Here is a 14,794-nt window from a genome sequence, read left to right as displayed (position 1 = left end):
CATTGACTTTTATGGCATTTGGAATGTGAACACACATAAAAAATTAGGGCACGATTAAAAAAAACTAATAATAAAATAAAAACTTGTGCTCTTCGGTCTAAAATGACCGACCATTGGAAATGAATGGGAAATTGACAAAAATACAAATATTCAGAGAATTTTTGTGTGTACAATCTACAAATCCTCCACAATGCTGAAAAAAGTACACAGCAGTGAAGGGGTGACACTCTAAAACACACCCATTCACAGACACACACACACACACACACACACACACACACACACACACACAAACACACTAATATACTCACCTCTATTCGGTCACTTTTGACCAAAACATTTTCGGTTTTGAATTTTTTTTAAAAATCACAGCTTCATGAGAACGCTACCAAATTCAGTGACTTTTATGGACACACATAAAAAATGAGGGCACGATTCCAAAAAAAAAAAAAAAACTTGTGCTCTTTGGTCAAAAATGACCGACATCAGGAAATGAATGGGAAATCGACAAAAATGTACAGAATTTTTCTGTCTCTTTCTCACACATCCACACACACATGCACAAATGAACTGAAACACAGCAAATTGAGAAGATGTAAAATAAAATAAAAATATATGTATAAAAAAATTACATATTCAGAGTGCAAAAGACACACACTCTCTTGCATATACAAAAAATTAACACTTCAAATCCTATTTATAACAAAAAACTATCCCAAACTGGATAAGAAATAGTCTTTGAGATTGTTTAAATGTATGCTCAACTATTCCACCTAATAAAAAGGCTGAATCAATTGTCTAAAAACAACTAGGCAATTCACAAGCTGCTTTGTAAAGAACTATACAGGCATCAAGTTACACCTGCCATTACAGATGTTTTTCTCGTTTTTTACCAACAGATGGCGCTAATCTGCCTTCAAAAATTAGTGTTGAATGGCTGAGTCTCTATTTCAACCTGAAATACTGCATTCATTAAAAAAAAATTAAAAAAAAAATTAAAATAAAATTTTTTATTATTCTCAATGGCAAAAAATGGATATTAATTACAGCATAAATATTCATTATTACCACAAAACCCTCTCAAAATGCAAAAGAAAAAAGAAAAAATATTATTAAACAAAAATGAATTGGAATGGTTTTACTGAAAAAATTACAGGATGCGTTACAGGTGTCCGGTCACTTCTGACCGCGAAGAGCACACGTGTGACTGCTAAACGAAGAGCACCAGAGGGTTAATGCGTTGTGTTTGAACCTTCTGTAATAGTTGCATATGAGTCCCTCAGTTGTCCTCAGTGTGAAAAAGATGGATCTCAAAATCATATAGTCATTGTTGGAAAGGGTTCAAATACACAAAAATGCTGAAAAACCAAATAATTTTTCTGTGGAACAGTGGGCAATAACATGGTATTAGGTATGTGTATGTATTAAGTGTATGTATACTTTTGAACAGGGTCATTTTATGAATTCAACTTTTATTTTATCTTGTGGACTCTATGTAAAAGTCTTTTATGTGAAATATCTTATTTGGTCAGTACTAAATAAAAAAAAACTAGCATGCAATTTGTATGATCCCTCTTATTTTGGTAAAACAATTAACATTTTGCAGATTCAGCAAGGTGTATGTAAACTTTTGACCTCAAATGTAGTACACAATTAAAAAACTGTAGACAATTAGACAAGTAATCAAGTAACGTTTTCTTAAGAGGTTTTATTTTTGTACAACCTTTAGGTCAAGCCATATTTCACATGTTCTACAGAAATATAGATCAGTATTACTATTGAAATAAATGTACATTCAGAACCTCTCGTCTATGTGCCAGACATTAGAAACGTGTATTTGCTTGTGCATGCGTGTGCTTGTGTGTGTCAGTGTGTGTTTGTGCAGCATTTCGTAGGTACGTGGTGGTTTTTCATGCAAAGCGTAGCAGTGAGTATTGCTTAAGACTAAACTACAGCATAAGTACAGACTTCAGGCCTGAGCCAACTAAAACAGAGTCCAGCTGTTAGTTTGTCTTTGGAATATAGACTGATTTGTACAATCGTCACGACCTAAACTAAGCAAATGGAACAGTTTAACCCATTGTGTGACTCTGATGATCTTTATAGTAATGACAAGCAACTACAGCCACTGAAGTCTATGAACAGGCAGCGCTGTTCTCCTAGGTGTCAGCTGGTGATATATTACAGCCTAACACATGCTTAGATTTACAAAACTAGCACAATATGCCCAATGGAAATGAATGAATAAAGCAACTGACTCATAACAAACAACCTGCCTTATCAGGCAGTTGTGACCTGACATCTGAATATTATAAGTACTCAATACCAAATTTTGTAAACATAATACAGCATTAATTCGGCACATTGAAATATCAGTTACCATGGGCAGTCTACACACACATATACAGTCTAGTCAGTACAGTTTATATAGGATTATGGAACACTGAGTTTGAAAAAATATTCAAGTTACAACACAAGGACGTCCATTGATATGCAAATGGAATGATGCTATTGCATTACGGCACAAACACGCCAATGGCATCACTTGAGTACAAATCAATAATAAATAATAATAACAATTTTTTCATGATGATTATAAGAACATAAATATGAAATGTTCTGCTTGAAAGTTTCCCTCTTCAGATGAGATCACACTGAGCAGTAGATAAAAGGCTTTGGGAGTCTGTGCTGCAGTTATTGGTTGACTCGTGATTGTCGTAATATTGGTGAGATACATACATCAGTAGGTGTGCAGTAGGTGAACTGTGAACCGATCACAGTCGTTTACATTCAGTTACATTTAAGCCCCAAGTATATGAGGCAAAAATAAGGTATGTATACAACTGAGAAAAATATGATTGCTGATGTTCAACAATAATGATGTAAAAGATGAAGCAGGAACCCTTTGTGCGACACTGCTTGTAAGACGGTAAAAACATCTTCCACTGAGGCTCATTTGCTTAAACACATCATATACTGTTTATCTGTAACAGGAATGAGCGTTAATGTACTTGGAATGCATTTTGGAACAAATCATTAGATTTAAAAAACATAGCTTTGTGCTTAGGAAGCTAGGCATATAAAATGTGTGAAAGAATAATTAAAGTTAATTCAAATTAATGTGCATTTTTATATTTGCTGATGTGTTAACCATACAAATAAAACAAATAAATGTTAAAATACACAACCGTTCACAATGATGGGGTAAGATTTTTTTTTAAAGTCTTGTACTCAACAAAGATTAATTTATTTGATCTAAGCTGCAGAAAAAAAGTACTAAAGTAAATTATTACCATTTTAAAGAACTGTTTACTGTTTAAAAATGTAATTAGGGGTTCAAACACGTAGCACTGAAACCCTATTGTAATTGTTAGAATGGCCAAGAATCAGCAATCTCCATGATAAACTTATCGTGCAGACCAAAAAAGTAAGTCGTAGAGACTGGAAATTTGGAGGGATGGTAGTAGCTTACTTACACTGCCAACAACGTCACTAAGGCTCACCCCAAATAGCCTGACAGGGGCGCTACATCAATCAAAAGTATGAAATTGCTCATAACTCCTAAACCGTCTGTCACAGGCTCAAGTGTCTTATGTCGTTAAAATCCTTCGCTCACGCCGGACAAAACACATGGCTCAAATTTGATCGTAAACCTGGCAATATTTTTTTTTTTGATAAACCTCTTTTCTCGAACTAGTCCTAGGTTTTTCACCCAATTGAAAACAAACCAGTGCAGGAAGATTCTCTGAAGAGTGAATATAAATTTTATCAAAAAAAGTTGAACTTTAGAATCCTGGTAACAAAGGGACTCCAAGACATTCGAAAGGGGCGGGCCACTTGTAGTAAAATGCCTATAACTCCTGAATGGAATTAGATCTCCTTACCAAACTCAGAACTGGTATGTACCAGCTCAATCTGAGGTCACAGGAAAATCTCAAAAAAACATGGCCACCATTGGCTGATGAAGTTTGAGCACCTATTAGACAAGATGGAGGCTGATCAGAACTTAACTTTGTGTCCCTGATTGACTGTTTGGCACAAAAGGTCTGTGAGAAATTTGAAAGAAATCAGCCAATGGGGGGGCGATATAGTATTTTAAAGGCTGTAAATTAATGTACATTACACCTTTTTTCGCCCATACCTACGCAATATTCATATCATGAATGATAGACTTCCTTTGCCTCTAGAACCACTGCTGTCAATCAAATTGTTTGTTAAATGGTTAAAAAACCTACTTTTGCAAACTAGTCCTAGGTTTTTGCTCAATCTGGGAAAAAAACACTGCAGTACAATTCTCCAGACTTTTTAGGTCAATAATTACCAAAAACTAAATTTAAATTCTACCCTTTGGGAAGCTGTAATGATTTACCCAAAATCCTATGAAGTAGGAAAACTCAAAACTTAATGAAACCTGGTGAGCACATGCGACAAGTGATACGTTTTAAGGAGATTGGACCACAGTCCAACAGTGCTAACAGTCATAAACATAAAAAACACATAATATTTATATGGTAAATTGCCTAGATTTGCCAAAATTGCTTTTTTAAATCATTGATTTAGGTGGTTACAGGCTTGCTAAATAATGTATTTTTTCATGTAAGCTTAAATGCCTTAAAGCGCTTGAATATTTTATTCCTGTGATGGCAAAGCTGAATTTTCAGCATCATCACTGCAGTCTTCAGTGTCACATGATCCTTTAGAAATCGTTTTAATATGCTGATTTGCTGCTTGAGAAACATTTGTTATTATCAGTGTTCAAAATTGTGTTTCTTTTTTTTTTTTTCAAAATGTCTCGATGAACAAAAAGGTTCAAAGAAATAAGCGTTTATTTGAAATAAAAATCTTTTGTAACATTATAAAAGTCTTAATCTTACTTTTAAATCAATTCTAAATGCATCCTTGCTAAATAAAAGTATTGTTTTTTTCTTACTGACCCCAAAACTGTTGAACAGCAGTGTAGATTTGTAGGTCACAAATGACAAGCATTTGGATTTATGCTTTAGTTTCTGTTTAGAAACAAATGAAAGGCGAAAAACTCATTATATTATAGATTAGTTTTGTTAAACAGTGCAGTAAGAAACTAAAATGTGCTTTGTTTTTCCAATGATTTGCTCTCCATTGTGAAATAAGCTGCCCTGCCTCACAAACCCTCCATAATACACCAATCATTCATTCTGTCTGCTGGAGCCCAAATCAATCATTTCTACATCAGACGATACTTCAGGCCATTCTAATCTCATTCTGTCTTGGCACAAAAGGAATATATGATAAATTCAATAGCAAGTGGCAAACAGACACAGCACTGGCTAAACATAGCGGATCATCACAAAGCAAAGGTCAAATTAATTGATTGCTTTAAAAAAAAGTAGATAGATTTAGGAATATGTCTGTAATTCAGTGTTTGTCTTTTTACCTGGTTGTGAAGCTAGAAATGGTTCAACGGTCAGGAAGCTCAATCTGCTATAACCTTTCAAAAACCCTTACATGCCTCATTTTGTGCTGGTTAGTTTCACTGTTGACTCATAAGGTCTCAATGTCTGTGACATATCACTGATGCATTATGACCTTTCCTGTTACTATTGAAGCTATTTTTCAATATCACTTTTCATATAATTATCGTACTGACCCTGAACTGAACTAAATGTCTTTAACATACAGTATAGTTGTGCCTAACTCAGAAAATCTCTGTGTGCTTTCTTCACTAAAATACACTGGAAACACTGCTGGTCTCTAGCTCTGAGAGGTTATATACAATATTATACACTAAAATATAAATGTACCATGTAATTAAATCATTTTGGGGGACAACAGGTGGGACGATGTGATGTAACAAAGATAATCTGACCTCTAAAACTGACCTGTAGTTGTCTGGTTTCAAATACACATTCACATGATTTTTCAATAAACAGAGAGTAGAATATAGTTTAAATGAATGTTGTCCTGTGGCATAATAGAATTTCATGGATGTGACCAATAAATGCTGATCTGTTTAAAACCAGTGACTCCATCCAGGATGTTATCTTGAGTGCCAGAATTGAAACCGATCCTCTGACCAGCTTATTCTTCTTCCTCCTTTCATCTCTTAAATGTTGTGCTGAGTAAATGAGGACATCAGGATCTGGCCAGAGTGGTGATTCTACAATACATGATGTTGAATTGGCTGCCAGCAGACTTTATACCTGGATGTATTTGGGTATTGTGTGAGTTGAGAGAGCAGCAGGAGCCGAGAGGGATAACTGGATCCATATGATGCACTTTTTTGTTCTTCTGAACCAGCTTTACTCAAAGCGCTCATAGTTTCGAGTTTGTCTTACTCGGGGTACCATGTCCTTCAACAGCCTGCAGGAGAAATGAAGAATGAAAGGATGCACATTAGAGATATTATTGTGCACATGACGTTTATAAATGTTATTTGGAGAAAACAGAAATTATCAGTATGTTCTCAGCAGGGTCAGAAATGAACTTTTCCATTAGGAGGCAATATTTGCCCCTGGAATTGATTTGTTACATTTGTGAGGGCAATTTTTTTATAATTACCTTATTATTATAAAAACCATACTATGTTATCTTTAATGTCAAATATTTAAATGTATCCAATTACTTTAATAAATATTTTAAACTGTTGTCAATAACAATAGACTTATTAAAATTGTATGTAAATTACACGTAAAAGCAGGAGCTCAAAGGGCTGCAATATTATGACAGAAGTCATTGTAGCAGATTATTGCTCTTTATATTGTAATAATGATTATTAATATCGATATCATAGACGGTCCATGACGTTAATCAAGTCTAAAAATGGTTATAATCACTGAAGCTATGAGAGAATTTCATCGCTGACTAATCTAAGCACCTCTGATTGGTCAATGCATTCCTGAGTTCAACAGAAATGCGTTTGATTGGTTATAAGGCTCAACGCTGCACAAAACTGCGAGTAAAAGCAATCTGATGCAGTGTGAGCAAATTTAAATGTAACTCCGCAAATTGACACTATTTTTTAATCGTTTTCACATTTCATTTTAAAATGCAACAGCTGTAATACGTTGTTTAATTATGCAGGGCACATTGCCCCTTTGTCTTGAATTTATGGGGCATTTTTGTTCATTTTGGTGGCATTTTTGCCATAAGCTCTCATTATTTCTGACCCTGGTTCTCCATGAATACACTTACTTGACCCCATAAGCTAGAATGATGAGTCCAATCAGGACTCCAATGGTTCCATCCAGGTACCAGACGTTGGGGTGATGTCTAAACACCTCAGCACTGATAAGAATGGAAAATCCCATGATGCCTCCAACCATAGAATTAAAGCCTTCAGAATAAATAAATAAAGAGCAATTACAGTTTGTTATTGTGAACTTTATCTTCATGACACCTTCATTTGGGGTTTATAAAATGCAGTGTTGTTACTGTTAACTGTTTTCATTAACTGAAATAAAACTTTTGATGAAAAATGTAAAAAAAATTACCTAGAAAATTAGAAATTGAAATAAGCTTATGTACTAAAATGACTAAAACTGAAATAAAAATGAATAAAAGCTTTATAGAAGTATAAAAAACAAGAAAATTACTTAAACCAAAATTAAACAGAAAATATCAAAATAAAAGTATCATTCTTTTTTAATCGCTAGGAAACATTTCTCAATAGGTCTTTCTTTTTTAAACTCTTTAAGTTCTTTCAGCCACACACAGCAGTTCATTTCACATTCCAAATGCTCTGAAACTACCAAAACACTTCATACATGTCTTTAATCAAATCTTTAACACCAGCAAAATGATTTTCTTTTTTTAGATTTAGAATATATGTCAATTGCTGTCTTATTCAGTTCTGTATTATTTAAAGGGGTCATTGGATGATTCTTTAGGGTCCTAATGAAAAGTCTATAACATACTTTGGGTAAAATTCTCAATGGTTGTGTAAAAAAAACATATTTTTTACCTTGTCAAAATCAACTCTAAATCAACTTTAAATGCTAATGAGCTCTGCTCACCCCGCCCCTCTCTGCCATGGGGTGACGAGTGGTTCTCTCTGAGGTTGCGAACTTTGGACACAATTAGCCGCGAAATTGTTGAATCTTCTGTAGGTGAAGCTGGATCACGAATGATACGCATGAACATAAACGCATTTCCTTAAATGGTTCAGATGTCGAGAGTAATGTTGAGTATGTTCATTATTACATCCAACAACAGAACACCTCAATCACTTAGGAGACATTCCTGTCTACACTTGCTTTGGCATCAAAACAATGGCATTCTGACTGTTCACAGCTCACTCAGGGAGGGACTAAGGTAAGATGCCAATGTCAATCAACTATTGTAGGAGGGGCCTGTGCAGAACTACAAAATTTTACCAAGAGTCTCAGAATAGCCTTATATGAAAAAGTGATTATTATTATTGGGGATTTAAAAAAAAAGCACTGGGTGGATTTTATCATTATAGGGTGGATGTGTACACACTAGAGGTCTGCGCGGGACTGTTTTTTTGATCGGTTTCCAGAATCTCACATTTAAACCGAAAGAGAGAGATAACAAAAAAATTGCAGGTTGTACAACAATTTGTTTTATTTTTATTCTTCTTGTCAAGATGCTGTTAATACGGAAAATGTGTTGCAGAAAATAAAATGTAGAAAATTTGTAGCATATTTATTATTTTTATTCAAAATACAAATGTCACATTTTTTCTCAACACAGTAGCTTAGGAAAAGTGTAGCTGAAAACAAAAATTACATTTGCCATTTAAAATTATAGGCCTAAGCAAAAGAACAAATCCGTTGGCTTGTAGCAATGACAAAATTAAATCACTTTTAACGGAAAAAATGTCCCGATGTCAATTTCACCGTCTCTCCTACAAAAGAAATTATATATAAATACAACAATAATTAAAGCTGCAAGCAGCGATGAACGGGCCCTCGCACACGGGCTCACCGCCGACCGGTGGCTTTAGCAACACAGCAAATGGTGGGTAGTATGCTTTTAATACAGTAAAAATAGGAGAAATATGTCAAAGTCACTTAAATGTGCCAAATTTCCTGCTGCCAGCTGGTGGCGCTATGCCTATAACTGATTATTGACATGTAGATGTGTTCAGGCCACCACTTTCATCAAACATATGAAGTTTGGTGCAGATTGACCTTGGTATTTTTGAGTTAGTGAAAGATATGATATATCCTGCTGCCAACAGGTGGCGCTATGATAATATCTGAATATTGGTCTTTAGGTGTCTTCAGGCCAGGACTCTCACCAAACCTGTGAAGTTTGAGGCAGATCGGACATTTTATGGCTGAGTTATAACAAGTTTTATATCCATGGCGAAACATCAAACTTTGTCATGCAGCCACAGACACGCCCTTTAACGAAAACTCAAGATCTTCGCAATTTAACATCTTTAAGGCCTCTAGATCAGACTGACCAAATATAATGTTGATATCATTAAATCTCTAGGAGGAGTTTGATACAAGTCATTTCCTGTTGCCAACAGGTGGCGCTGTGATTATAATAGAATATTGGCCTTCAGATGTGTTCAGGCCAGGACTCTTATCGAATATGTGAAGTTTGAGGCAAATCGGACATTTTATGGCTGAGTTATAACAAGTTTTATATCCATGGCGAGACCTCGAAATTTGTCAGGCCGCCACGGACACGCCCTTTAACGAAAACTCAAGATCTTCGCAATTTAACATCGCTAAGGCCTTTATATTAGACTGACCGATTTTGGAGTTGATCTGTATAAATCTCTTGGAGGAGTTGGTTGTAGAGTACAGCATGACACTTCCTGTTGCCTGCAGGTGGCGCTATGACTATAACTGAATATGGGCATGTAGATGTCTTCAGGTCAGGAGTGTTATCACACATGTGAAGTTTGGGACAGATCGGACATTTTATGCCTAAGTTATAGCAACTTCCTTTTTCATGGCGAAACATCGAAATTTGCGAGGCCGCCACGGACACGCCCTCCGATGAAAACTCTAGATCTTCACAATTTAACGTCACAAAGGGCTTTAGATTAGACTCACCAAATTTGGTGTTGATCGGAATAAATCTCTAGGAGGAGTTCGTTCAAGTATGACACCTGAAAATGGCAAAAATGACACAAATTTTGCTGAGAAAATTAATAATAACCGACTTCCTGTTGGGTTTCGGATTTTATCTCAAGAGGCTTTTTTGTAGGTATTGGTGTGTTACATGTGTGTACCGATTTTTGTGCATGTACGATAATCACAGCTGAATGCGCACACCGCGGAACGTGTAAAGGTGGCGCTATTGAGCCATTTTGCCACACCCACTTCTGCAACCCATATCAGACGTCCATTTTCACCAGGTCTGATGTGTGTGCAAAGTTTCGTTAGTTTTCGGGTATGTTTAGGCCCTCAAAAATGCGATTCATTCCGGATAAGAAGAATAATAATAATTAAAGCTGCAAGCAGCGATGAACGGGCCCTCGCACCCGGGCTCACCGCCGACCGGTGGCTTTAGGAAAACATCAAACGGTGGGCAGTATGCTTTTAATACAGTAAATGTAGGAAAAATAGATCAAAGTCACTTAAATGTGCCAAACTTTCTGCTGCCAGCTGGTGGCGCTATGCCTATAACTGATTATTGGCATGTAGATGTGTTCAGGCCAGCACTTTCATCAAACATATGACGTTTGGTGCAGATCGACCTTGGTATGTTTGAGTTAGTGAAAGATATGATATATCCTGCTGCCAACAGGTGGCGCTATGATAATATTTGAATATTGGCCTTTAGATGTCTTCAGGCCAGGACTCTTACCAAACCTGTGAAGTTTGAGGCAGATCGGATATTTTATGGCTGAGTTATAACAACTTCTATGTCCATGGCGAAACGTCAAACTTTGTCAGGCCACCACGGACACGCCCTTTGACGAAAACTCAAGATCTTCGCAATTTAACATCTTTAAGGCCTCTAGATCAGAATGACCAAATATAATGTTAATATCATTAAATCTCTAAGAGGAGTTTGATACAAGTCATTTCCTGTTGCCAACAGGTGGCGCTGTGATTATAATAGAATGTTGGCCTTGAGATGTGTTCAGGCCAGGACTCTTATCGAATATGTGAAGTTTGAGGCAAATCGGACATTTTATGACTGAGTTAGAACAAGTTTTATATCCATGGCGAGACCTCGAAATTTGTCAGGCCGCCACGGACACGCCCTTTACCGAAAACTCAAGATCTTTACAATTTAACATCGCTAAGGCCTTTATATTAGACTGACCGATTTTGGAGTTGATCTGTATAAATCTCTAGGAGGAGTTCGTTGTAGAGTACAGCATGACACTTCCTGTTGCCTGCAGGTGGCGCTATGACTATAACTGAATATGGGCATGTAGATGTCTTCAGGTCAGGAGTGTTATCACACATGTGAAGTTTGGGACAGATCGGACATTTTATGCCTAAGTTATAGCAACTTCCTTTTTCATGGCGAAACATCGAAATTTGCGAGGCCGCCACGGACACGCCCTCCGATGAAAACTCTAGATCTTCACAATTTAATGTCACAAAGGGCTTTAGATTAGACTCACCAAATTTGGTGTTTATCGGAATAAATCTCTAGGAGGAGTTCGTTCAAGTATGACGCCTGAAAATGGCAAAAATTACACAAATTTTGCTGAGAAAATTAATAATAACCGACTTCCTGTTGGGTTTCGGATTTTATCTCAAGAGGCTTTTTTGTAGGTATTGGTGTGTTACATGTGTGTACCGATTTTTGTGCATGTACGATAATCACAGCTGAATGCGCACACCGCGGAACGTGTAAAGGTGGCGCTATTGAGCCATTTTGCCACACCCACTTCTGCAACCCATATCAGACGTCCATTTTCGCCAGGTTTGATGTGTGTGCAAAGTTTCGTTAGTTTTCGGGTATGTTTAGGCCCTCAAAAATGCGATTCATTCCGGATAAGAATAATAATAATAATAATAAACGGAGCAGATTCAATAGGGTCCTCACACCATCGGTGCTCGGGCCCTAATTAAAGCTGCAAGCAGCGATGAACGGGCCCTCGCACCCGGGCTCACCGCCGACCGGTGGCTTTAGGAAAACAGCAAACGGTGGGCAGTATGCTTTTAATACAGTAAATATATGAGAAATATGTCATAAGTCATTTAAATGTGCCAAACTTCCCATTGGCAGCTGGTGGCGCTATGCCTATAAATAGCATGTAGATGTGTTCAGGCCAGCACTATTATCAAACATATGAAGTTTGGTGCAGATTGACCTTGGTATGTTTGAGTTAGTGAAAGATATGATATATCCTGGTGTCAACAGGTGGCGCTATGATAATATCTGAATATTGGCCTTTAGGTGTCTTCAGGCCAGGACTCCTACCAAACCTCTGAAGTTTGAGGCAGATCAGACATTTTATGGCTGAGTTATTACACCTATGTCCATGGCAAAACATCAAACTTTGTCAGGCCGCCACGGACACGCCCTTTACTGAAACTCAAGATCTTCACAATTTAACATCTCTAAGGCCTCTAGATCAGACTGACCAAATATAATATTGATTTCATTAAATGTCTAGGAGGAGTTTGCTATAAACCTAATCCCCTGCAAGGACTTCAGATAATGCCAACTGTGAGCCAAATGTGAACATTTTCACTATATTCTGATGATGATGATAAGAACATGTAATTCATGATGATAACAAAATGTTATTATTGCTTGCATTACATTCACCACTTCTGCTTAAATCGTTACCTATCTGTACAATTTGTATGTGGATATTGCTTTGCTGGTGACTCCTGTTATAAGACATCACTCTTAAGCGCTACATAACTAAGAATCAATAAGGAAAACGGTGCACAGTTGGCAAATGCATTCACAGTAACCCTCTGCTAGTTTGGATTTTAAGTTTACTGAATTGAAAGGGTTACACTTTAAAATCAACACAGAGACACATACACACAAAATATAAAATGTTGCCATCCAGTTTCATTTGTTAACATTAACTATATTAGTTAACATGAACAATAATTAAATAGCATTTATTAATGTTAATTAATATTAAGCTAAAAAAAAAGTATTCATATATTGTTTAAAGGTAAATTAGTTTATGTACTGTGAATTAACATGAACATGAACACAGTTCATGTGGGTGTACAGCAATACACAAAGTGCTCTATAAACGCTTAATTCTTTCAAAATATCTTTAAAAATCAAGTTGAGTGTTTTAATGGGGCGATATATATATAACTGATCTTAAAATGATGGTTTTCGGATGTTTTGAACAGATAACAGCAAAGTTTGTTTTGTTGTCAAAGTTTGTCTTGAAATTTTTAATTATTATAATTTTATATTCAATAAATAACACTATGAAAATATTGTCTACAATGAAGATTATTCACTCATGCTTAAAAGTTGTATTTTTCTTAATCTTTTGCTATGTGACTGAATAGGACAAGTTCATGGTACAGTTCAGTAAAAATAAATAAAAAACAACAACTGCAAAATACAAACAATGAAAGATTTAATGACCCTTTATATTTTCTCAAAATATCAGACATATTTATGTCGATTACGCTACAGCAATGTGCATCTTCCTCAAAGATGGTCTTAAGCAAAACAGCATGTTCCACTGGTCTCTCTCCCTTACACCCCTCCCCCCTTCAGTCACTCTTCAGTGACTCAATGGTGACTGAACACAGACAGGCACAGGCAGAGTGACAGCAGGTTTCTAATTTCTTTTTTTAATTTTCTTTAATTCATAGAAGCTTGTATAAAATTGATATTTACACCACTTGCTCAGAATGATAAGATCTCTGTGTGAAAAAAGTTGTAAAGAGTTTGGATGCTGCACTTTAAAGATATAAAAAAATTACGGTTATGTTTTTTTCCTACATCTTTAAAAAATCACCACGTCAACACCGTTCAAGATATCCCAAATTCGCTCGCAATTTAACATCTTCAGAATCTTCTCTTCATGTTAAAAAAGTTTGGTGTGAATACCTTATTTTTCTTAGAAGGAGTGTGAATTTGTTTACAGCCTGATTTTTCCAAAAATCCACATTCAAATCAAAATAGCCGGCTTCCTGTTGGTCTTAGCTAATGAGTTTGATTTAGAAAGTTGTCCAGATTGATGAGAACAATATATGTACAGAGTTTGGTGACTGTAGGAAAAACTAACCCCCCAACTTTTGTCAAAAGATGGCGCTATAGAGTGCCTGCTCCACGCCCATTTATGACCTTTTGCCAGTGTCTAACTATCATTAATATTGACGTGTGTGTTGAGTTTCATGAAATTCTAAGCATGTTATCTGCCTCGAAAAGACAGGAATCTAATTTTAAAGTTTGACACGTTGCCATGGCAACAGCATTTGATTTATCATCGACCCCTTTACATATTCTCATCGGCCGTGTTTTGACATGATTTTGATGAAGTTTGAAGAAAATCAAGTAAAATTAAGAGGCTGATTTCAAAGGATTTTGAAAATGACACGTTTCCTGCTGCCAGTTGGTGGCGCTATAACTTTGACTCATAATAGTCACATTTATGGAAGCGGCATCATACAACAAACAAACCGGTGAAGTTTCATAAGAATCAAGCAATGTGTGCAACAGTAATTAGACACTTCCTGTTTCTCATTTCTCGCCATAACTTTGTCGCCTTGCCACGGCCAAACCGTTTGAGATATCAAAAATCTGCTCGCAATTTAGCGTCCCCAATGTCTTGAGATCATGCTGACCGAGTTTGGTGACAATCCTCTGGAAACCCTGGGAGGAGTACGTTAAATTCCAGAGCATGCGCTTTTTAAACAGCCCTAAATATCTCACT

At 36.3% G+C, this 14,794-nt stretch overlaps 1 protein-coding gene across 1 annotated transcript in view; it reads right to left on the bottom strand.

Annotated features, from left to right (window-relative positions):
• Window positions 1-1,683: 1,683 nt before the first annotated feature.
• The window catches only part of tmem163a (transmembrane protein 163a), a 102,071-nt gene continuing 88,960 nt past the window's right edge, over window positions 1,684-14,794 (bottom strand). The window contains exons 7-8 of the mRNA XM_073846318.1: window positions 7,171-7,312; window positions 1,684-6,339 (exon numbers count right to left, since the gene is read on the bottom strand). Coding sequence (XP_073702419.1) covers window positions 6,279-6,339; window positions 7,171-7,312 — 203 coding nt within the window. The 3' untranslated portion in view covers window positions 1,684-6,278. The remainder of the gene's footprint in view (window positions 6,340-7,170; window positions 7,313-14,794) is intronic.

This window comes from Garra rufa, chromosome 8, assembly GCF_049309525.1.
Source record: "Garra rufa chromosome 8, GarRuf1.0, whole genome shotgun sequence".
In the NCBI taxonomy this organism is placed as follows: domain Eukaryota; kingdom Metazoa; phylum Chordata; class Actinopteri; order Cypriniformes; family Cyprinidae; genus Garra; species Garra rufa.
Note: the sequence above shows the minus strand (reverse complement) of the source record. Positions and strands in the feature narration are given on the sequence as shown.